Below are 23,542 nucleotides of genomic sequence, written 5' to 3'. Positions count from 1 at the left end.
GTAGAAAGCAGTCTTGTGCTACTTTGAGCAGGTGAGAATTCCAGATAACGTGCTTCCCTTCACATCTGGATTATCTCTAATCCACACACTGACACTGCCCTGCACAGACCAGTGAGTTCATCCTGTACCCAGCCCTGCAAATCAAAATCTAAAGCTTTCATTGAAAACTCTCATTGATACCTGCATCTGTATTAGTAAGCAAGTTTTTAGAGCAATTTGAAATCAGCACCTGCAGGCAGCTGAACGGTTTGTGCCATTATTGACCTGACCCTCATTCTCCACGATCTGTTCTGGTTGGGGTTCAGGTGTGCAAGCTGGGAAGAGCATCCACCTCCCTCACTCACCTCCCCATCTCACTTCTATTTTTCCCTGTTGAGAGCCTCTTCACAGCTGTTTTCAGCACTGGAAAAGTGGAGGAAATGTTATTTAATGTATCATGAAATGTTTTGTAGTTTCTCAGTCGCTGCCAGCCAGCGATAATACTTTTTTCAAACCCTTAAGTTTCCTTTGACAGGGGGGAACCCATCTACAAGTTGGTTTTTTAATTTTTTTTTTTTTTTTTAGTTGGGGCACAGCAGCAGAGGAGGGACTTCTGTTATAGTTACAGCCTTAAGAATTACTAAGAATTCTTACAGCCTTAAGAATTACTATCTTGAATTACTTCTTAGTTACAGCCATAAGAATTGCTATCTTGAGATATTTAAGAGTACTTACGGCCCCGCCCCGGCCCCGCCCCGGCCCCGCCCCCGCCCCGCCCCCGCCCAATCAGGAGCCGCGGGGCGGGCACGCGGGAACAGTTTCCCGAGCTGCCTCGCGCCGCCGTGACGCGCCGCGCCGGGACATGTCACGCCCAATGGGCGGCCGCCTTACAAAGCTCCTTTGTGCGGCCGGAGAGAGCCGCGCGCTGATTGGCTTTGGCGCTGCCGGTGTTTCCGGCCATGCTGCGCAGGGCGCGATTGCATCATGGCGGGACCGAGGTGAGCGGGGAGCGCCGCCCGGGCCGGACCCTCGGCCCCCTCACGGCCCTGCCGGCCGGGCCGGGCTCAGGGCGGGCGGCTCCAGCAGCGTGTAAGGGCGCTTGGCGCGGGAGCCGGTGCCGGGCGGCACCTTTAGGGTGTCCCATGAAAGCGGCGGCTCGTGGGCCGGCAGGTGCCTGTGCTGTCACGGCGGTAACAGGGTCTGGCCGGGCTGGCAGCTCCCGTGTGGGGTTTAACATTATCGGCGACGTTTCAGAGCTCGTGTTTTGTGTGTACCACGTCACGTTCATGTGTGTTTTACTGCTTGGGTGCTGCACAGATTCTTTCCTTTCTCTGTAATTTTGAGGTTACTTATAGCAGATACTTATTAAAGGTTAACCAGGTGCCGTATTGTAGGGCTTAATACTTAGCAAGTCTTGATTTCATTAAGAACTTAAGGTCCCTTACGTGTAATATGTCTAAAGCATTCCCTTCAGCATCCTTTTAATGGAGGGGGTTTGATGAATGCACCCTTTTTATTGCTGCAGCTGCGATGACTTTGATATCTCCAGCAAACGTTGGCTCCCACACCACGGGAGCCTTTTGGAAACTGCAGGAAGCATTTTTATTGGGTTTGGTGGTGATATGCTTAGAAAGCAGCTGTCAGGTAATAGAATTTAGTTGTCACATAAGAGCAGTGTTCAGTAACTCAGCTGTCACTGGTTTCTGAGGTTTTCTTAAAAATACATAGTTCAAAGTTATTTCAAGATAACCTAGATTGCTTTTTCTTCACAATGATATGTTACATTTTTAATCAAGGTAGTATGATGACGACAAAAATTTCTTAAGCCATCACAAGATACAAAAGCTGTAAAACTGGGTTCCTGCATAGCATGAAACATCTGTGTCTAAATACAGCATTAATTGAGCAGTATGCTTGTTGCTTTAGCAATGTTTTAATTGGCTTTTCAGTATTAAAGGAAACCCTCCTTGCAGGAGGACAGCTGGGATGGTGTTGAAATTTTATTCCCTGTATAAGACATTAGTACAAGATTTTCAGAAGCAACATTTGTTCTGTAGTCTAGCATTCTGTTCCCATCCATCCTTCCATTTGTTTTAGTGGTTGTTTCGGTCCCTTGTAGAAATGGAGAATTTTGATGATCAGGTGAACAGTTTAAATTTATGTTACCCCAGAACAGTACCTAAAAAGGCAGAAATGGGGTGCCAGGTGTGTAAGGAAAACAGAGCATTAGGTCTGGAGAAGGCAGCTGTAGATGGAGAAAGGTGGTTCCTTGTCTTTGAAGGGAGCTTTGGTCTCTTCTACAGAATAATTTGTGGGAGAAGGTGACTGGAACAAGAGTAAGAGACTCTTCATAAACCCCTGGAAATCGGAAGAGCTTTTGTACACCTTTAGTTCAGCCTGTGTCTTTATACTTACAGGTTCTCAGTCAACAACATGGTTAATATCTTGAAACTCACTTTGTTTTAATCATATATCTGATGTATGTAAAGTACAACTCTATTTCTCAAATATGGGTTCACTTCATTCATAGTGGTATTTTCATTGAATTTTTATTGATTTTTTAAGGATAAATCTTAATATTTAAAAAAACACACTTGAACTTGCTTTTATGGTTTTAATGCCTTTTTTTTTTTTTTTTTGTAGATAAGAAGGCCAGTCTAACTCTCAGACTGCTGTTGTACAATCTTCAAACTTTCACATCTTTCCTAATGAATGTTGTTATCCTCTAGAAAAGTGAGTGTACTTAATAAAGACTTGCTTAAGGGTACATTGTCTTAAACTTTATCACTTTTTGTCAGCAGAAAATGAATGGAGAACCCTCCTTGTGTTTACTGAGTTCTGTAAATGTGTTGTCTGAAAATGTGGTTTTATTAGATATGTATAATAATTTCTGTAACATGATTTGTGATGTTTTTGCTCAGTCAGTGTTCAAAGTAATGAGTTGTCCTTGATTATTCTCTGAAATACCAAGATTGCTTATAATGAGCTTTTTTTGTGCTGCAGAGATACTCATACCTCTGTCTATAAATTGATTGTTAGATCCTGGCTTTTTTGCTCAGCTGAGGTTGAGCCATGGTGAGATTTTCAATGTGCTTTTGTCTTTTAAGTCAGTCTGTTTAAAATTCTGGTTTGTAACTTGGAAAAAAAACCCAACTGGTAGTGATGGTTGCATGTTAATTCTCAACAGTATTTTTTTCCCCCCTGCTTTTGATGCAATAAACTTCTAATGTTGCTGAGAGCGTGTATGGATTTGTGCCCTGTGGTTACTGGACACTGCTTTGCCCGTGCAGTGCTGCAGTTGGGAGAATGGGCCCACAGTGACTCTGTGATTTACGCAGGGAGTCTGTGATCCGTGAGCAGCCTCCACAGCCCGGTCACAGGCACAGCCCAAACCCCCAGCCCGCAGCTGATTTGTTCAGTTACACGGCCCTGACAGCTGGGCCAGTCTCCAAACCCTTTGCAGTTATCACTAATTTGAGAGGGCTGAGCTTGAGCTGAGTAGAACATGCAGATCCTTATTCCTCAGGTCAGCTGGCTTGTGGGAGATAAAAGCTTTAAGGCTGAATTCTTTTATCATTTCCATTGTCTCTGTGATCAAATCACTGAGAAATGACACAGCCTAATCAGTGCTTTGAGGCAGACTGGTGAGAACTCTCCTACAAGCTGTGTATAGGCTAACTCACTGTGCTAAGGCTGGTTATTACCCTTCTAAGAAATGCATCCACGTCATGTCCATGTGTTCCTTGTCAGCCCCTGATCTCCCCTCCAAATGCTGTGTTGGCTGTGCACCAGGTTGTGGGTTTCTCAATTATAATAATATGATAATGATAAATGATAATTTGGGCTTACTAGTGGAGAGAATGGTTTGTCATGAATACAGAAAGTATGAGCGGTGGAATTGGCCTGTAGCACATTTTTTCATATGGGTTCAAGCCTGGAGCTGGAAGTTTCTGTGGTGGTCTGGGTTCCATTTAGGCAAATGTTTTGGAACTTCAGCTGTAACTGGAAGAATTGTCTTCATGCATTTGCCTTTGTTGCTGATTCACAGTTAGTATTTCCAAACCTGAGTAAATCACAAGGCTCAGGTCTTGTGCCATAACTTGCAATTCTCTAATGCTGAGTGAAGCTCAAGGCTGTAGTAGCTACTTCCGGTGTAAGTGCTCAGGAGCAATAAAGGGAGAGGTGGAAGAACCCTTTTATTCTGTAGCATCATCTGTTACAACCTTCATAACCAGTTTTCTCCTGTTGGGGAGCTCCTGTCTTGAACACCCTTATTCCCCAGAGCTTTGCTTAGTTCTTGCCGTGGCATTTTGTTGAAATCTGACCCCTTTCTATCTTGTAGCAGGTCTGGAACCAGGCAACTCTGCTGTGTGCTCCTAATTATGTTGAGAATTCCTCTTCCCTGTGTTGCTTCTACAGCAATGAAGTAGCCTGTTGTGGCTTAGTTTTAATGTACTTCTAAAACACATATTCATCTTTGCAATGTTTTTCCACTGTGCTTTCTGCAGTCTGGCTGCTTTTAGGGGCATCTGAGAATGCTGGCATAGCCTAATGGAAAATGCTCTTTTAAACATCTGAACGGTGTGAATAAATGTACAGTGAAAAGAAGCCCCTTCTTCAGTAGTTTAAAGTGAAACTCTCTGGTGCAAACTGGTGCTGAAGGGTCAGTTGGAACTTGGAAATTTTTCCTAAAGGAAAAAATCCCAAACCTGTAACCAAAAAATAATTTGCCCTTTGACTGTTTTCTCTAGGAAACAGAAATACACAAGGGAACAATCATAGTAGAAGAATGGAGAATCCTTTTCCTGTTCCAAAACTCAGTCAAAATTAAGTTTTTTTTAGAATAGAGTGCTTGCTTCCATGCCTGCAATGAATCAGGCTCTTTGGAAAACCAAGCTCTGGATTGGTGATACGGATTTGTAAGATGTAAGTTGTATTTGTGGAGTTACCTTTTTCTCACTTCTGTTCAATATGTTTTTTTCTCTTCTCTATCCTTGTTGGGAAAGAATGGTTCAACAAGTTCCAGAAAACATAAATTTTCCAAATGAGGAAGAGAAGATACTGACGCTCTGGAAAAATCTTAATTGTTTCAAAGAATGCCTGAAGCAATCAAAGAACAGACCTAGGTAAGAATCTGTTGAAAGCTGCAGCAACTGTGCGTGGCAGTGCAGGGGTGGCTTAGCTGTAATTACTCTTTGTTTTTCCTTGGTTCTGTAAACAGCAGCTGCTGCCTTTGCCAACAGCAGGCCTGGCTCATGCTGCTGTCCCTTTATATTTCACTTTGTGAAGAATCAGCAGTGTTCAAACAGTAGCAGTAAACCTGTAATTTCTTGCCTGGTGTGTTTGTAAGTGAAATGGGGAGGTAAGCAAAGAACTCCTCCCATTGTGGCAGCTGTGGAGCACTGTGCTGGGATGTTCCCATGGGAATCTTGCTAGAACTGGCAGTGGTAGGAACTGAACAAGTTGGAATGTTCCCTTTAGTCCCACTGCCAGCGTGGCACCTGTGCTGACTGATGGGGGAAAAGGAAGGAATGGATATTCTCCTAGTAAAACATAAGTAGTATAAGGATACAGGTAGAGTCACCCTGTCTGAAGCCCTGCTACTCAGTTTTTGCTTTAATGAGGAATGTTTTATGTTGTAGGTTTAACTTCTATGATGGCCCCCCGTTTGCCACTGGGCTCCCCCACTATGGCCATATTCTTGCAGGAACCATCAAAGACATAGTAACCAGATTTGCTCATCAGAGTGGTTTTCATGTTGAAAGAAGGTTTGGCTGGGATTGCCACGGCTTACCTGTGGTATGTGTCATGAATTTACCTACAGATACTTCTGTTGGTTCCTCTTTCGCTGTTGTTCCCTGCTTATCACTCATGTTTCAGTTGCTTTTATACCTGGCATTGTTGCTAAAAGAGAAATGGAAGTTCCTTGTCCAGTGTGTTGCTCTGGCTTTTGTGTGGGGGGAATTCAGGAGCTTCCCGCTGGTCACCTGCACTCTGTTCATTGCTATGAAGCTGTATTTATCTGGTACCTATTGCAGAAACTGGTGTTTTGTTTATTTTTCTAATGATACTGAAGGAACAGTCACGCCAGGGTGACCCTTTGAAATCCCTGCCTAGTTCAGGTGCAGCTCTCGTGAAATCTCGAAAGGTTAAAGGAGGCCCCTGAGCTTCATTAGAATGCATAGGACATAAATAAACTCTGCAGGGAAATCCTGATAACAGGATGTTTTATTTGGTTGTTTTCCATGCTCCCAGGAATATGAGATTGACAAGACTTTAGGCATTAAAGGGCCAGAGGATGTGGCAAAGATGGGGATTGAAGCTTACAACAAAGAGTGCAGAGGGATTGTGATGAGATACGCCAAGGAGTGGGAGGTAAGTGAAGGCTCAGTCCATGTTCTGCTGAGCATTTCTAAATGTATTTGTGCAGAAGTGTTTCAGGTAGGGTGAACTTCATCCTTTTGTCTGATTATGTGCATAAATCTCATGTCTTTAAGGTACTGTGTTTCTCCCCTGTGATCCTGAAAGGGGAAAAAAAAGAGCACCATTGTGGCTCAGAACAGACTGCTGGTGCTGTCAAGAGGAGGTTACTTGCAGGTTACCTGGAGCTCAGAGTGTCTAATAAGATACACTGAACAAATAATAGATATGTTGAGCATTGTCTCTTTCTTTGTGTCTTCTCTTGTATAGAAAAATGAAAGATCTGTCTTTGGTTTTCAAATGGAGCCATTAAAGAAAATTAACATTAACCTCACTGCTTTTCTGCTTCTTCTTCCCCCAGTCTTTTCATTGCCAGAGTGCTGGGTAGTAGCTTGTATTTTTGGAAGAACAGAAATTCTCTCTCACATCTGGTTTTGTCACAGGTGGTGTGTGTAAACTCTCAGTCTTCCCAGAGAATACTGGTGTCAGCTTTGCATCCCAGGGAACAGAGGGAGAGTGTTGGTGTGTGCGAGTTGGAAGAATGGTAGTTCTATAAAATGATTTCCAATAAAGCTTTATCTTAACCATCTTTTTTTTTCCTAGACAGAACAGTCCTAATTATTTTAAGTTTTCCTCATGCAAAAGCTGTTCTACTTCATCACACTCCTCTGCATGTTCTCTAGTCCTGCTGCATTTCTTTTCATGGAAATAGCAATTTCTTATTTGAGCATCACTTGCCTCTTGCCCTGGGAAGAATTCTGAAGTTATGGCCAGTGTCTGAAGAACCCAGAGCTGCCTTGGGTAGAGTAGCTGTGGCCTAAACCTCAGTGAGTGGCTGGATGAAAAGCAGGCAGTTTGGTTTTTTTCAAATGTACATTCATTCATCTACACTCTGAAATGTTGTATTTCAAACCCATCATCAATAATTCTTTGTTGCTTTTAGAAATAAAAATAGCAAGATTCATTCTGATTTGTTGTGGTGGTTTAACCTCAGCTGGCAGCCAAGTACCAATGAGTGGAGATAGAACAGTTTAATTGAAACAAAATAAAGTATTGTAATGATGCTATTGATAATAATAATAATGGTAGTAAAAGAGGAGAGAGAGGGAGGAGTAAAAGCCAGGAAAACCAAGTGATGCCCAGTCCGGTTGCTGAGTGATTCCCAGCCTGTCTCTGCACAGTGATTCCCAGCTCCTGGCCAAGTCCCCTCAGTTTCTCTGCTGGGCACGCTGTTCTGTGCTATGGAATGTCCCTTTGGCCAGTTGGGATCAGCTGTCCTGGCTGTTCTCCCACCCAGCTCCTTGTGCAGCTCTCTGCTGGCACAGCCGGGGAAACTGAGAACTCCTTGCTTAGGGTAAGCACTGTGCAGCAGCACCTAAGCCAGCAGTGGGTTAACAACATGATTCCTGTACTAAATCCAGAGCACAGCACCTTACCAGCTATGAGGAAGAAAATTAACTCTATCCCAGCCAAACCTAGAACATTTGTGTTGCATTTTCCATACCTTTTAACTTGCTGTGCTTCAGGAACTGGTGTTTTTGCAGTGCTGGTTAATCCAAGCACTTGATCTTTTGGGTGGTGAATGGATTTTATATTTTGTTTTGTTTGTAAACTTGTGCATGCTTGTGTGTATTTTAGTTGATAAATAAAAATAATGAAATTTGTTAAAATATCTTTTGACTTGTAATAAATTCAAGTATTTTGGAGTAGGGCTAGGAGAGGAATTACCAACATTCCTGTTAGAGTGTTTATTTTCTGCCTGGAGTGGTTAGCAAATATTTGAGACTTAAGAAAAAATAAAAAAGGTTCCTTGGCTGTGTGAGATCTTACAAAACTGAGACCAAACATAATGCTCCAACCTTGTGGATCCTTGTGCTAATCAGTCCTAGGCTATGGATCTTATTAGTGGAATGTCAGCGTGGCTTAAAGGTCTGGATGAAAACTGATACATGTCAGGAGCTCAGGTCTTGTATGAAAGTGTAGAGGTGAGAGAATGAATGTGCTTTGTGTTCACTTTGCTGGTTTGACATTCAGTGAGGGCTGTGTCTCACAGTGTCAGGACAGGTGTCGCTGGCTTGGCTGGCTGCAGAGCTGGGGGTTTGGGTGGCTGTGAAATCCCACTTGTCCCAGTGAATCCCATAGCTGGCTCATTCCTCATTAGTGTCTGCCTGCTGGGCCATGGATGTGACCATGATCTGTCCTGAGAGAGGGACGAGCACCTGTCACTCCTGGGGCTTTGGCAGCCCTCTCATGGCTTTGGGAAGTCAGAGAAGGCAGTTGGCCCTGGAATAGTTTGATAACTTGTCACGTATCGATTTCTTTCAGCATTTCTTTGTCTTCAAGTTACATCATGTTTTCATGTAACTGAAAGCTGATAGACTACGTCTTCTGGGTTTTCACTGTCTCTGCAACAAGCAGTCTTAAAAATAGAAGTAAGACCACTGCAATGAAAAGCAATTTTCAGGCATTTGAACCTTGGCTGAACCTTGAGTGATTCACCATTTCTATTTGATGAATGATCCAAATGATCTACCATTTCTGCTGCGTTGAACACATTTGCCTGTTGTGTGACCTTGGTTCTAAATAACCATGCTCATGGTTTCATTCTTTCCTTATTTTTGCCTGTTTAAATACACTGTTTGGAACTATTATCAGGCTAAAATATTTTATGGATGTATTTCATTGATATGGGACAAACACTGCACTTAAAAACCCATTTGATGTTTATTTTACAGAATAAATATTAGTCATATATCGTGATGATACATTGTTAAGATGCCTTTCAATCTCTGTGTTTGTGTCTTAACAGTTTAGTGTTACCAGATTAGGACGCTGGATTGACTTTGAAAATGACTATAAAACTCTTTACCCCGAGTTCATGGAGTCTGTGTGGTAAGTGAACATGCATTGCTTTATGGATTTGAAATGTGAAAAAGGCTTCAGTCATTGCAAACCTGTGCTGGTCCATGTATCACTGGCACTGTTCTGAAAATGCCAAATGCAGATGAAACATCAGGCAGAGTAATTAAAGTGATGTGAAATCTCTTGAAGTCCCAGTGACGGAATTAATTGTTCCATTTTTCCCTTCTTCAGGGTAGCAGGGCTTTGCAAAATAAAGTGCACCAATACTGTCTTTAGTGAGCCCTGAAATCTCACTGCTCCATGTCAACTTAGAAGCAGTTCTGAAGATCTATTAATATGTTCCTTGGTTGGTGTAGGAAATTACGTTATATCTCTGCATTCTTGATGTTCTTCACACTGTCAGCTGTAAATGGGCAAACTGTCCAAGCTCAGTTTAGCTCCAAACCTCTTCTTCGAGCCTGAATTTAGAGGCTGTGAATCTGCTGTTATCTTTTTCTTGGCAGCACAGTTTGACAACTGTCTTGGACTCCTGGTGCAGAGCTAAGTAAAGTTTGGGTGTTTTGGCAATGTATTCAGGGTGCCTGTTGGGATTTCAAAAGACAATACAACCTTCCAGGTTAAGAGGATAATAAGATTGGTTTAACACAGTGAAGAAATGGCAGCTTTGGGTCTTTTGGGTGATAGAATGACAAGGTGAATTGCAGGGAGAGGTTCAGCAGAGTATATGCTGACAAAAAGCCATTGTAAAGCAAATTATGTGTATATTAAAGTATTATTGGATGTTTGTTAATAGTTTTACTAATCAGCTTTAATCATACAGTTAGTTTCATAAAGTTATGATAATGGATTGACAGACATTTTAGATGTCCCTGAAGCCACTGCAGAGGGCTGAAGTGCCAGTGAGATTTCAGTGAGCATTGGAAAGATGGTGGGAAGGCAGCAGATGTTTAACTAACTCAGCTGAAGAAACCCTGCATAATTAAAAAGCCAAAACTGACAAGAAACTTTTGTTTTGTAAATCACAAAAATACTTAGTGGCATCTCAAATTCTGTTTAACTGGAAGCTTAAAAACCAAACCTGACTTGAGCTAGCTGCAGGGTCTCGCTCAGCAGCCCAAACCTTTTTTTGGTGGTTTGTTTCTCCCACCACCTCTTCGAAAGGCAGTTTCTGGTCTTTCACCTGTCACAGAGATCACCTCTTAATGCTTGCTTTGATACAGACTCTAAAGTATAAACTTTGGGTCTGAAAACTCAGAAAAATTTCAGGAAGTACGTAGGCAGACAGCCACTTAATTGTACTTCTTTTGCTTCCTGATAGTGTTAAGTTTCTGTTAAGTCATGTAATGAAATGCATTTTCTGTTTTGAAAAATAGGGTTTTTTTGGGAAAGTCTCCTAGGACTGTCTCAGGGCTGAGGGAGATGATGCTTAAAGAGAGCCCTGTTGCTGCAATTAGAGTGGTGGTTTTGACAGGGTAATGCACAATTTCCTAAAAATAAAAGAAAATAAATTGGATGGTTACCTAGGCAATCATCAGACCCAAAAGATGTTCCTGAAGTTACTTTTCATGTCCATCAGGAGTGCTAATTTGAGCTGTAGGTTCTATGCTTCTCTCTCAATTGATTTTATGTTTTATGAGCTCCTTTTGAAATTCTTTAAAAAAAGTTTTAAAATTTAGTCTTCAGCTATGTACGAAAGAGAAACTGTAGATTAATTTCTGCATTGGCCTGTCCAGTGCTTTTATCTTGTTGTTGTTCTGTCTGTGGGAGAAAAATGCTGATTTTAGGTCCAGAAGAAAACCTGATTGTGAAAATGGTAGTGGGCATGGCAACTGTAGGTTTTGTGGTTAAAATATGGTAAGGAGTTTGTCTTTAGTCTTCTAATCAGCTAAACCAGTCTGTTTAGGTTATTTTTTTTCTGGTCTGTAGCTCTTCTTGAGGGTTGCAGCTCTGGAGTGGTCTCAACTGGAATTTCTTTGTGACATGTGGTGTTTTCTTCTGTGTTTCTCTTGAGTTCAGTGAGATAATCCAGTACTTGTGATAAATGTTGTTTTCAGTGGTGGCTGATTCGATCCAAATCATTTAGATTGGAAATAATTTAGGACTCAGACACCAAATACATCTGTTATCTAGTATCTCTACAAAACAATATTAATAAGCTCAGAATGCTAGAGAGCATTTCTTTTTCATCTTTCATAATTGTCCTGGTGGCAATGACTGCTTTGTTGGCACTTTGGTGCTATGTCATATGATGACTGACTAAACTGAATTTTCAGCCTGCTAAATTTTGACTTACAAAAAAACATTCATTGGTAGAATTGTGGTATCCTGGCAGAGTTTTTCAGGGGAGGGTTGAGAGGTGGTGTCAGTAAGAGGTGATACTGTACTGCTTTCGATGTTAAGATACAGTCAACTCTGTATATATTAAATAACTTAAATAGAACTTTTAAGTTCTAATTCTGTAGAGTTTGTCCTGCAGTAGCTTGGATCTCAATTAAGGAGTGCCCTTCACTGGAACAGTGCAATGACAGTGATCTTGAGCTGGCACGGCACAAACAGGCAATATGTTCTTGCCTTTTTTTTGTATGGTCACGAGACATCCAGTGAAAGGGAGAGGAGTTTGATGGGAGCTTAAACTTCCTACTGAGGTGGTCTGAAAGAAACCTTTGGGAGTTGGAGTAACTATAAATGATTGTCTTCACTGCTGGCTTGTTGCACAGGTGTGGGGCTGGGTGTGAGTTTGCTCCTGGGGCGCACTTCTCCCTGGGCTCCGGGGAAGCAGCCTGTGGGGTGCCGGGGCGAGGGGACGGCTCTGCTGGTCCCGGGGTGCTGCCCAGGCCTTGGCCTCTCCTCCTGCTCCCCTGAAGGGTTGCTTGAGCAGATTCCTGTCACCATCTAGTGCCCGAATGAGCAACTGCGGGCTGAGCCTGATTCCGCGTTAGGGACAGTCCTGAGCTCCCCTTGGTGATGGAGCTCTGGGAGGAGGTGCCAGGGAGAGCTGGGCTCACCCCCGGCCTGCCCTGAGACAGGACCAGCGCTCAGCATTAAACCAGCATGCTCTCAGAACAACACATCTCTGGTCCTAATGGAAATCAGTGTTGCATTCTGTGTATTCCATGGCTAGTGATTCTCTAGAGAGAGAGATACCGGTCATAAGAAATCTGATTTATCAGTTTTTCTATGAGCAACCTGTATTTTTTTTCCTCATTCTTGTATTTCTTTTGTGCATTAAGTTCTCTAGTCCCTTTGTTGTTACCTTCTCACCATTCCAGTCCTTGTCGTTGTATCTCCTTACCTGTATTTTGAAGGAGGAGTACACTGTAGTCCCATGCCTGACCTTTGGGATAAGTTTAGCATCCATTTTAGATACTCACATTTCCTGTTACACAGGTATTTTGCATTTCTGGCTTGATCCAGAATCTCTCAACAAACACACTGTTCCAAAGATTACAGCTTGGAGGCTAGACCTGGAGCTGGATGATCTCTGTATGCCAGGATTTTAAAGCTCTCAGTGGCAGTTGAGCATAATTTTTGATAACTTCTGTACTTAACAATTCCTAGGCCCTGGAACAAATAAATACTTCTCTTGACTTTCTTAAAGAGATGTATTTCCAACATACTGTTCTAAAGACAGGCTGTGTTTGTTAGTGGAATTCATGTTCTACCTAAGTTAATGCTTTTTTGATTCATGTCCAGTGTTTTTTGAGCGGTTTTTTTTCTGGTTTTTTTTTTCCTTAATCATCTGTTTTTGATTGTTGCTTTCTTTTTGCTTTTATCTTGTCTATCAAGTGTTGTTTATGAATCCCGGGAAAACCTTTTCCTTGGAAGCTCTGCTTCCCGTGATGCTGTTAGGATGCAGTGTTTGCTGAACTTGGAAATGACAGAGCTTCTTACATAGCATGGTGTTTGTGCCTGGATGTGTTTGATAGGCCTACAGAGGCTATAAAATTGTCATTTTATCTTGATACGAACTGATGTGAGGTCACATAGCAATAATTTTGTCCATTTACCTATAATACCGTGGGTATGTTGAAATCATAGACCTCTAGATCGTGCTGTGCTAATGCCCACAGAACTGTTTACAGGTCCTGGTGTTTTTTCTTTAAAGAGGAAAAAAAAGGGGGGAAAGCACTTTATATGTGTTTGAAAATAAATCTCAGTGTTAGTTATGAGTTAGTTTTCTGGAAAGGCTGGATTAGATACTGATCATTGCAAACAGAGCCCCTTGATCCCCCAAAGGAATGGCATTAAGAATTTGGGAAGCTCCAAGATCAAATCCCTCTCTTTGATGTGAACTGGATGTACGGGTTTGAGAAGTGCAGCTTGCTTTTGCATCTGCTGAGGATAGTGAGAGATGTTGGATTTCGTGTGGGATGCCAGGGCTGTTTGGAGTGCTGCACTGACTGATTCAGTATCTTTTGGAAGCAAAGCCTTGCACTGCAGGAGTTTGATTAAATCCATGTGGTGTTTGTGTGCTGTGTGTGTGACTTGGATGAACAAATACTGCAGCAAGGTTCTGGTTTCTTGGGAGTTCTGGAGAGAGCAAGGCTTTGTTATTGACTGGGCTTGAACCAGCTGTGTTAACCCATCATCACATTTCAGGAACAACAAATTGGTATCACTTTGGAAGTTAAACATTCCTTGCACCTTTAGGGACCAGATTCTCTCTTAACAAGAAGCTGAAATACGCATCTTGAATTTCACCTTTTCCCAAACTGCATTTTTCTTAATAAAGGTCTGAGTGCTGCTCCCTCAGCCAAGAGGATGAAACTAAATGTATTTATGTTTGAGGAGAAATGTAGCAGAATTAGAGGAACAAGGTTTGACTTCTCATTTCTGTGTTTTGTTTGTCACTAGAAAGGAGCTCTGTGGTTTCCTTAGGTTATTATTTTTCTTTCAGATAGCACTGCAGTTTCAATTTTGGCTTACATACCTGGAGCCCCTTTCTTGCAAAGTGTCAGCATTTTTTAAACATGAGGGTTAAACCATGTTTTGTGAGGTTATTGTCTAAAATACTGTGATGCCTTTAAGTGCCACCTGTAAGTGACTCTTACTGTTAGAACCAGGCTCATCATTGGCAGGTGCTGTGTTTCAGGTGGGAGCTGCTGCAGGGAGCTCTTTGGGAATCATCTCTGCAAGTCTGGTGGTCACACACCAGCAGCTCACAGAAGCTTTTTTGCTAAGGAAGCCATTTAGAGCCATTTTTTTGAGATAACAAAAGAGCTTTTGTAGTGGTAATGAGGGCTGTGGCATCAAACAGCAGTCTTGACTCAATTATAATTCTGTTTATTCCGTGTGAATGGCTGTGTGATAACCTCCAAATGAGTGCTCCTTGTGGCCTGTGGGACGCTCAGGAGAGCGATGTGGTGTGGAAGCCCATCCCTGCTCTGCAGTGCACAGCTGGAGCCCGGGGTGTGCAATGGGATGGGATTGCCACAGGAGGGAGATGCCGGCCTGGATTGGGAGCTTGGTAGCTCTGTGTTGTGCTCACCTTTCCTGAGCAGCTCCCTGAGTTTACAGTTATATTTACAGCTGAATTAAATATTCAGTGTTTCTCAGAGTAGTTTTTGTGTGCTGTTAGTAGGCAGTGTTCTATAGAAAGTAAAGTGGAGCCTTTTTCTATAGGTATTTTAGTTACTGGTTTTGAAAGGCAAATAGAACACCTTCAGTAGGAATGCTGTCACTTGTCACAGGCTGCCTTCATTATGCTCTGAGGGGGTAAGCATACATTTAAAGTTATTTTAACTCACACAAAAACTTGTGCAGTTAGCCAGCTCAAATTTATATGCTGAAAGCTGGTGAAACCATGTTCAGGGATCATTTTTATAAGAGACTGATCTGGATTTATACAAGTCTAAGTTGATAAACTTAAAATCTCCATTGTAAAATAGTCACTCGCTGCTCTGTTTCAGATTTGGGTTGGGGGTCAGGCAGCCACATCTTCCCTGTGGGTGACATTTCTTGGTTGAACAAGGTTTCTTTGGAGTTGTGTGTCAGGTAAGGCACCTTTGTAGGAGTGCACAGCTCTGAGAGATTTCTAGGTTTGGCTCCTCTGTGGCAGAACTTGATGCTGCTGATGGTCACTGAGGATTTTTCCATCTCAGACTTTGGATTTTGTACTTTTTCTGATGTTAGTGACCACTTATAGGAGAGTTTTTGACTTTTACTGGAGGCCCATGGATGAATCTGATGGACTGCACATCTTTTCCATGTGACATTCTATATTCTCTCCAGCTGCCTAATCTGTAGTGGAAAGATTATTCTGATTAAGGCACCATAGGACTTTCATGTCAGCAAGACAGGGCATGTCTTTTGATATTCTTATTTTGGGCTACAGATAAAATCAGTGCAATAGTCTGCTTGTGGTTTTTGTTGAAGATGATAATTTCAAGCATGGAAGACAAGACACTGACTGAAATACAGGTCCAGATTCTCAAGCACAAAACGACAGCCTGCAGAAAAAAGTGCTGCTTGCCAGGATGGGGTTGGTTGCTTAGCAATGAGCTATTTATCTGCAAAGGGACCCAGAAAAGGGATCAGGATGGTTTGAAAACAGTTTGGATAAAGGAGCTTTTAAAGTCAGCAGAGTTTTAACAGTTTCTGTGTGAAATTCAAAATGATGAGGCTGTGCAGTAGCTCTGATTTGTGAGTTGAAGTTGGCAGGATTATTTAAGGCTTGCCCTCTCCTGCCTTACAGCCTGCAGGCTGTGCCATTGAATGTGCAAGTCAGTGAGACATGAGAAGCTGATAAATGTTGATGATGCTTGAGGAAACCCTGGAGAATTCAGGGTTTGTCCATCTCATGGACACTTTGAGCTGCTGTGTGAAGTGTTTCTCTTCCAGCTTCCATTCATCTTGAGCATTGACTCCATTTGTCAATGTAATATTAAGTGTAATATTTGTAATATTAAGTGCTGTCTTGATTATTTCAAGAAAACATAAAGATCCAGCTATGCTACAGGCTGGACTGATGATTTCCTAAGCAGAGTTAAGGCTTGGTGTGAGACTGATCTTGGAGAGGATCTGAGTTCAAAGGAGAACATTAAGTTGAGGCACCATAAAACTGAGTTCATAATTTTTCATGGTTAACTGTGCCCTCCTGTGAAAAATGCTCTTAGATTATCAGGATTTACTTGGGGTGGGTTGCAGGTGGCTCTGACCTGTATCTCTTCTGTGGCACTGGTTGCTGCAGCAGAAACTTAAGATCATGTGAGAAGTGAGCAGCCATGTCACTACTTGTCTCTTCTCTAAATTATGACTGATATCAGCCTTGTTAGTTGTTCAGATTTCAAGTGATCTTTGTATTCAGGAAATCTGAGAAGGGATTTAGATGGAACAAAAATCCGTATTGCTGATTAATCTATGTGCTATGCAGCCAGTGCATGGAATACCAAGCTGCTAGAATCAGCTAAAGCTAAAAATCTGCCAGAAATGCAGTTGCAATCAATTATCTCTTTGCCTTTTGACTTGCAAATATTGTCTTTAGTTGATGATGGATTTTAAAAAAAAGGTGTAATTCAGAAAGAAATTCCAGCTAGAGCACAAACCCCATTTTGCAGTTTATTTACTAAATGTGAAACACCAAATTATTCCTTGTTCCTTGTGTATTTCAGGTGGGTTTTCAAGCAGCTCTATGACAAAGGGCTGGTGTATAGAGGGGTTAAGGTCATGCCTTTTTCAACTGCGTGCAACACCCCCCTGTCCAACTTTGAGTCCCATCAGAACTACAAGGTAAGTTGCAATCAGATTTCTCTCTTCTGTTTGGATATGAAGAGCTTTAGTACTTTTTGCTTGGTGGTACCTAAGCACATCATTACATTCCAAATTGGTAGTAAAAATCTAGGTAAATGGGTTAATTTTTATCACATTTTGCTGTATTTGTTTGGATCACTTGATCTTAGACTTCTTCCTTGGTTGCTACTTACAGATCTTTGAAGTGAACACTTTGTTTTATTGGGGTAAATTCCTCCCTCTCTGGGCTCTCAAGGTGATACTGCAGTGGTGGATTTTTATGCTGAATTTTAAGAGGGGAGCTGCAGTTGTCCCTATGCACAAGAGGGTCTTTGACAAGGTTTTAATCTTCCGTGAGGGGATTCATAAGGAATGTCAAAGACACTGTAGCAGTGGGATAATGGCTCTTCTAAGAATCATTAATTTAGATTGGGAAACACCAGAAAATGTTCTACCTTATATAATGCAGGGTTTACTGTGGTTTATAAAATGTTCCTTTAAAAGTGAATGACAAGGTAAGGCCAAGTGCAGCCTCTCGCTTGCAACAAACTCATGTTCATGTATGTGAAAGCAGAACTTGTGTCCCAGTTTTTCAAACTCCACGTTAGTTTGTGGCTAGAGGTTTTGTATCCTTTCCAATCCTGACCCAGGCCTCCATATCATTATATTGTAAATCTTTCACTTGCATTGTGGGAGCAGAGCGCAAGCACAGATTGTACATCTGGTCTCTACATCTTGCCTAAAAAAGGCCAGTTTTCTGGCCAAAAATAGTATTTTTGAAACAAATGTTTAAATAGACTTGTAGTACAATGCAGCCCACAGATACCAGAGCTTTCTGTATTGCTGAGGGGTATTTATGCTGAAAAAAACCTGGTTTGTGATTTATGAAAGATTTGCAAAGATACCTTGATATTTGTGACTGTCTGACAACTGAAATAATTACTTTTCTTGTCCTTATTAACTGACATTTCACACAGGCTCAGATTAATGAGCTTTCTTTAGAACAAAGACTATTTTGGAGGGTTTGTGTATGTGTTCTCTTTTTCCATAAAGCTAGAGCTCATTTTTTTCTCTTCTTGAGTCTTGATGAAATATTCAGACGCTGTTTCTTACTCTAGAACCAGAGGTGTGTGTGGCTGCTCTGCCACTCCATACAAAAATTATTTTTCTTATCTGCTAGAAGTGGTGTTTGGAAGGTGTGGGTCTGTGAGCTGACAGGATTTATTCTTGGTGAGCACAGCCACTTCTGGGTGTGAGGCAGCTGTTGCTTCTCACAGTGGAAAGCTGCTGTTTATTGATCCTCTGAGAGCTGGGACACAGATCAGGAGCAGTAGGACACAAGAAGCATGTTCAGAACCAGAGCTGGGTGTCTCATGCACACTTGAGTTAACAATGCCAGCAGGTGGTGTTGCATTAAACTGAAGAAGTGGCATCTGCAGGTGAAATTTTAACAGCTAGAACACTACCTGATGCCATTACCTGTCAGCCTGGATGGCATTTTTTATGCTTTGCCAGTTGTTTTTATCTACCTGGTGAGCTGAGTGCTTCAGAAAGCAAAGTGAGTAGCCTGCAGTGCTGCCTTGCACTCAGTACAGACAGAACCGAGAGCTCGAGCTCTGCCTGGTATTGAGCGCAGGCCATGGGTTATGTAATATTTATGTTTTACTGTTGACTGCACCAGATGTTCACAGAAAATTCCCTCTGGAGCAGCCCTCAGCTCAGACGTAAATAGCTGCCTGTCCCATGATGCCATTAACTGCTCCATGATGCTGGATGGAAACCAGAGCGCCTCGCACGAGACGTGTCGAGGCCACAGGACCTATTTCTGTGCTTAGGGTCGGTGTGCACGGCACCCTCTGAGTTGGCATTTAGAATTTCATAGTGAAAGTTTCACATTTGGAGGGTTAGACTTGCTTTTACAACAGCTTTTCATCATATGTGAAATGTGAAGTGACTGAATAGGGTTGTACTTGGCTGAAAGAAACTTGTTTTCAGTGGATTTTTTAGACTCATTTGAAGGTTAAGTTTTACAGAGTAGCTGACAAAGGTCTCCTTCCCTGAAGTTTCTTTTACTCTTAAACATTGATATACTCTTGTTTTTAAGTACCCCAAATGTTTTCCCCCTCCTTGTTAACAACAGCTTCTTAATTAGAGATGAATCATTTTATGTGGTGGCTGTTCTTTCTAATCCCTGGCTACAGAAGAGAATGTGGAAAAGGCTTTGTTTAGTCGTATCTGAGAAACTGCTGATTTTCCTGACCCTTGAGATTGGTTCTAAACTTTGAAAATGGGGTTATAAGAGGTACCTAAAGGAACTGCACTTGTCTTTTTCTTTGGTGTTTTGGCAGCAAATCCCCCAAATCTTCCAGCAAGTGGGAGATTTTAACCCTGTGGCCTTGTGGGACTAACAGACTGCACTAGTGTAATGAGGAACTCCGTGGCTGGTGCTCTATTCTTGACTTAAATGCTGCCACTTCACCTTTTACATTACAGATTACAGTGATGAACTAGGCCAGTTGCCAGATAGGTTTGGGTGCATGGCAGTGAGAGTTACTGCATCTTAGATTTCCATTTTCTCACTCACATAGGCAGTAAAGGCTTTTTGCTGGCTCTCTTATTAACCTTGGACTTTATCTTGTTTTTCAGGATGTTCAGGATCCTTCAGTGACTGTGAGCTTCCCACTGGAAGAAGATCCCAGTGTGTCTCTTGTTGCCTGGACCACGACTCCCTGGACCTTGCCCAGCAATCTGGCCCTTTGTGTTAACCCAGAATTGCAGTATGTAAAACTGAGAGGCAAGTATTAACTGCAGGGGACACACAACGAGCACCTCTTCCTTCAGTGCCTGTGAATATGTACTTATGTTTTGTATTATAGACTGGTTTAGGTTAAATTTACAGAACTTTCTGGGGGTTGAACCAGTGTTAGTTTGAAAGATGAGATCCACCTTGGATGTGGCTGATGATTTCCAACTGCTGTGCTCTTGTTATTTTACATGGTTTATGAGGACTGTACCTTGAAAATATTAATAGATGAAATAAAGAATAAAAAAAAAAAAAGGGATGGGGTGCTTGTAGTCTTTAATTATACCTTCATCTACAAGCATCCCCCCTTTTAAAAAGAAATTAAACAGAATAGTAAGTAGGAATTTCCAGTTCCAACATAACCACATGAATCTGTTGTATGCCTAAGGTGATGTTAAACATAAAGTTCTGCAGTGAACCCCACATGTTTGGGTTTTTTTTCTATTAAGAGAGCTGAGTATGTTTCAGTTTTCAAAAGTTTTAACAGAAATTTGGTCATCTTAAAAAGAAATACTGAGTGCTTTCAGAAATAACATCTCACTTGCCTGAGGGGCTGAGTTGGGTTTGGATGTCTTTGGCTTGCTGCTGTGGGACAGTGACCCTGACTGAGTTGGCAGGGTAGCAGCCTGAATAAAATTTGTCATTGAAGTTAGGAAATCAGGGTGGTTTGGGGTAGAAAATGAGTTTTCTTCATAACATTTCACTTTTTTTTTTTGTATTAACTTTCTTTGTTGGTATATACTTCTTTTAGAAAGAAAGCCTAGCATGTAATTGAAATAGCAAATCTCAGGAAGGCTGCATAAAGTGCAATCATTACCTCACAACTTAATAATACTGATTTTATGTGGTAATTGTCCATCTTCCAATTGTTTCCCTCTGGTTCAATTGCATTTACTGAAACTTCTCAATTGCTTTTTTATTTGGCTCAGCCATAACAGACAAGAAAGGGTATTTCTGCCTCTGCAACAACAAAGCACTGAAAATCAGTGGACTGGATTTCATCCTGTGGTTTCTGTTTAAACTTAGCCTTCGGAAAGTGTTCCTTAACTGGCTGTGTGGGGAAGAAGTAGCTGCAAAGTAGTAAAGGATTATTCTGGGCAGTTTTACAGCTACAGTGATACCATCTTGCACATATTGAAAGATTTTATAATGGTGCAAATGAGGGGATTAAACTGAGATTTGTGGAATTCCTGTTTTGTTTTATATTCTAGATAAGGCCACAGGGAAGATTTACATTTTGATGGAGTCCAGGCTGGTGGCACTGTACAAATCTGACAGTGAATATGAAATACTTGACAGGCAAGTACATAAATGATTACACTTGCTAATTTTCAGTGTTTTTCTAGATCAGAAGTTAAATGTTTTCAAGAAGATGGAGTTCCCTGCATGTGTGTTTATATTGCAAAAATCTGTAAAAGGAATTGAAATTTGCTGGAACAAATTGGTCTTGTATGTGAAGCTACAAGCAGAAAAAAGTTTCATTGGGTCCTTGTATTGTGGTGAGGAAAAAGGGTTCCATAGTCCACCCCTTTCCTGTGTGTTCACAGTAATGTAAAAGTTTGAGAAAATGCTGGAGCTGGTCCAAATGCCTTCTTCTACACATTCTATAAATATTTGAAGGGAAATGGGCAAAACAATCCCATATCCCATTGTTTTTAGCAAATAAATATTACTTCTGTAGTTAGTGGCAATCATTGCTTTTTGCAGAGCGGTTATTCATCTTGGTTAGGTGGAAAAATAGGAATTAAGAAGTCAGACTGGGCAGGGGGTGCAGGTGTTAAACAAATATTTGTTTGCTCACTTTACTCAGGCAAACCAAAAAACCCAATAAAAACCCACATAACACAACCACAATAAAAAAAAAATAAAGACTAGAGATGTTTTTGAGAATAACACCCTTTCTCCACTGGCATCAATTTCTATTTTTGTCTTTTTATCAAGCAGTTGAAAGCTTTAAATTGAAAAAGTGGAGGCTGTTTCAGCTAAGCAATTGCATGTGGTCATTAAATTAGGGAAATACAGAGCAGGAATGTTTGTTTAAGATGTTTCCTATTCTGATGGCTCAAACTGGGCAGTTGAATAATTTTATATTTCTGCATTGATTTCCCTCCTTCCTCCCCCTCCCCCCCCCCCATGAGAATGCTCTTAATCTGTCACTTGGTCTGTGCCAATTTAAGATGGTGTTCAGTTTCTAAAGATGATGTTCAGTGCTCTCATTCTTCAGGGTTCGCTGAACTTCCCGATCTCTGTAGTTTTTTCCTTCCCTCTGAGTCATCAGTGAAACCACTGAACAGTGTCAGTGTTAGGATGGTCCTGCCAGGATACCACTGGGAATTTTCTTTTGGTCTGAGACTGAATTAACAACAACTTTTTCTCTTGAAATGGTGGTGTATCCACCAGGTCAGGTATTTGTGTGTGTTGGAATGATAAAGTATCCAAACTCTTACTAACGTTAAGACCTAAATTTGATCTGCTTGCTTGCTATCCAAGCTGGTTAGTATGCCCCAGAAAATGTGGCTTTGTGTGGCTTATTCTTGACAAATTCACATTGCATGTTCTTCAGCACTTACTAAAAACTGTCAGTCACTTAAAGTTGAATCAGGTTGTTAGATGTGTCTCAGTGGTTTTTAGATCCATCAGTGCTTCAGTTCTCTCAGGAAATACAGATACTCTTTCCCTTTTTGGTCTTTTGAAACCTGTTCAGAGTGTCTAAAAACTAAGCCTTCTATCAAACCACTTTTTTTTCTTAAGTATTTTTAAATACATTTGCTTTAGGCTTAAAAAAGAAGCCAGTTAGCCCATATATTACATTTGTTGATCTGTTGTCTTTTGCTTCCAAATTCTTCTTTTAATGCATTACTACAAATCTAACTTCAGTGTGACTGCAGTCATTCTATTTCCAGGAATGCACAGAACATTCTGGCCTTTTTTGATGTGGTGTCCTCATCAGAAGTGTGAGGAGCCTGGTCTTTAAGGCAATCATACACATTTCAGATGTTGTATTTATGTCCCTGACTAATGGTATTTCTAACACCACCTCTCAGCCCCCCAGTCTTTAATGATTTTTTTAAACATTTCCTTTTTTTTTTTTTAATCTCTGCATCCGTAAGGCTGCTAGAAAACCTCTCTGCAGAGCAGTATATTTCAATTCTTTCTGTATTAGTGCTGCAGTCTCTTTTCAAGCTGATTTCTGTTTTTGGTCATGCTCCAGTTTCTCTGTTATGTAATAATTAATTTTCTCAAATGTGAAATGTGAAACAATTAAAAGGTAGCTGGTAGTTGAATGGATCTTTGAAAGATTTAGATCTGTGAGTTTGTGGAAATGAACTTTCCCACTTCTGCTCTTAACTTTTTTCTTCCTTTAGCTCACTTCTAAATTCTCAAGCAGTCAGGCCCTTGAGGGAGAAATTTATGCAACTTAATCTGTATCAGACATCAGGCTGAGGGCAGGGAATGGTCTCATTGAAAATGTTCAGTGTCTGAAGTCCCCTGAACTTGGCTGCTTTGCATTGATGAATTGGTCTGGGTGTATTACCCCAATTTTGGCCATTGAGTGGCTTCTTGTTTTATTTAGCAGTGGTACATAGGACGTGATTGTTGAGAATCTTCCTCCTCGTTTGTTACATTTCAGTCGTTTGGCATATTAAACATTTAATTTCTTTGCACTGTTTTCCCTTGTTGTCTCTTTTTGGATTCTAAAGAATCCAAACCAGAGATTCCTGATCTCCTGGGAGTGAAGGATTGCTGCAG

General features: G+C 41.3%; 1 protein-coding gene across 1 annotated transcript in view; it reads left to right on the top strand.

Annotated features, from left to right (window-relative positions):
• The first annotated feature begins 922 nt into the window (after positions 1 to 922).
• Positions 923 to 23,542, top strand: part of IARS1 (isoleucyl-tRNA synthetase 1) — an 89,204-nt gene continuing 66,584 nt past the window's right edge. The window contains exons 1-9 of the mRNA XM_082289076.1: positions 923 to 977; positions 2,623 to 2,712; positions 4,986 to 5,105; positions 5,622 to 5,778; positions 6,235 to 6,354; positions 9,209 to 9,291; positions 16,872 to 16,989; positions 19,636 to 19,783; positions 21,004 to 21,091. Coding sequence (XP_082145202.1) covers positions 4,987 to 5,105; positions 5,622 to 5,778; positions 6,235 to 6,354; positions 9,209 to 9,291; positions 16,872 to 16,989; positions 19,636 to 19,783; positions 21,004 to 21,091 — 833 coding nt within the window. The 5' untranslated portion in view covers positions 923 to 977; positions 2,623 to 2,712; position 4,986. The remainder of the gene's footprint in view (positions 978 to 2,622; positions 2,713 to 4,985; positions 5,106 to 5,621; positions 5,779 to 6,234; positions 6,355 to 9,208; positions 9,292 to 16,871; positions 16,990 to 19,635; positions 19,784 to 21,003; positions 21,092 to 23,542) is intronic.

This window comes from Coloeus monedula (genome assembly GCF_965178545.1).
Source record: "Coloeus monedula genome assembly, chromosome: 11".
Classification (NCBI taxonomy): domain Eukaryota; kingdom Metazoa; phylum Chordata; class Aves; order Passeriformes; family Corvidae; genus Coloeus; species Coloeus monedula.
Note: the sequence above shows the minus strand (reverse complement) of the source record. Positions and strands in the feature narration are given on the sequence as shown.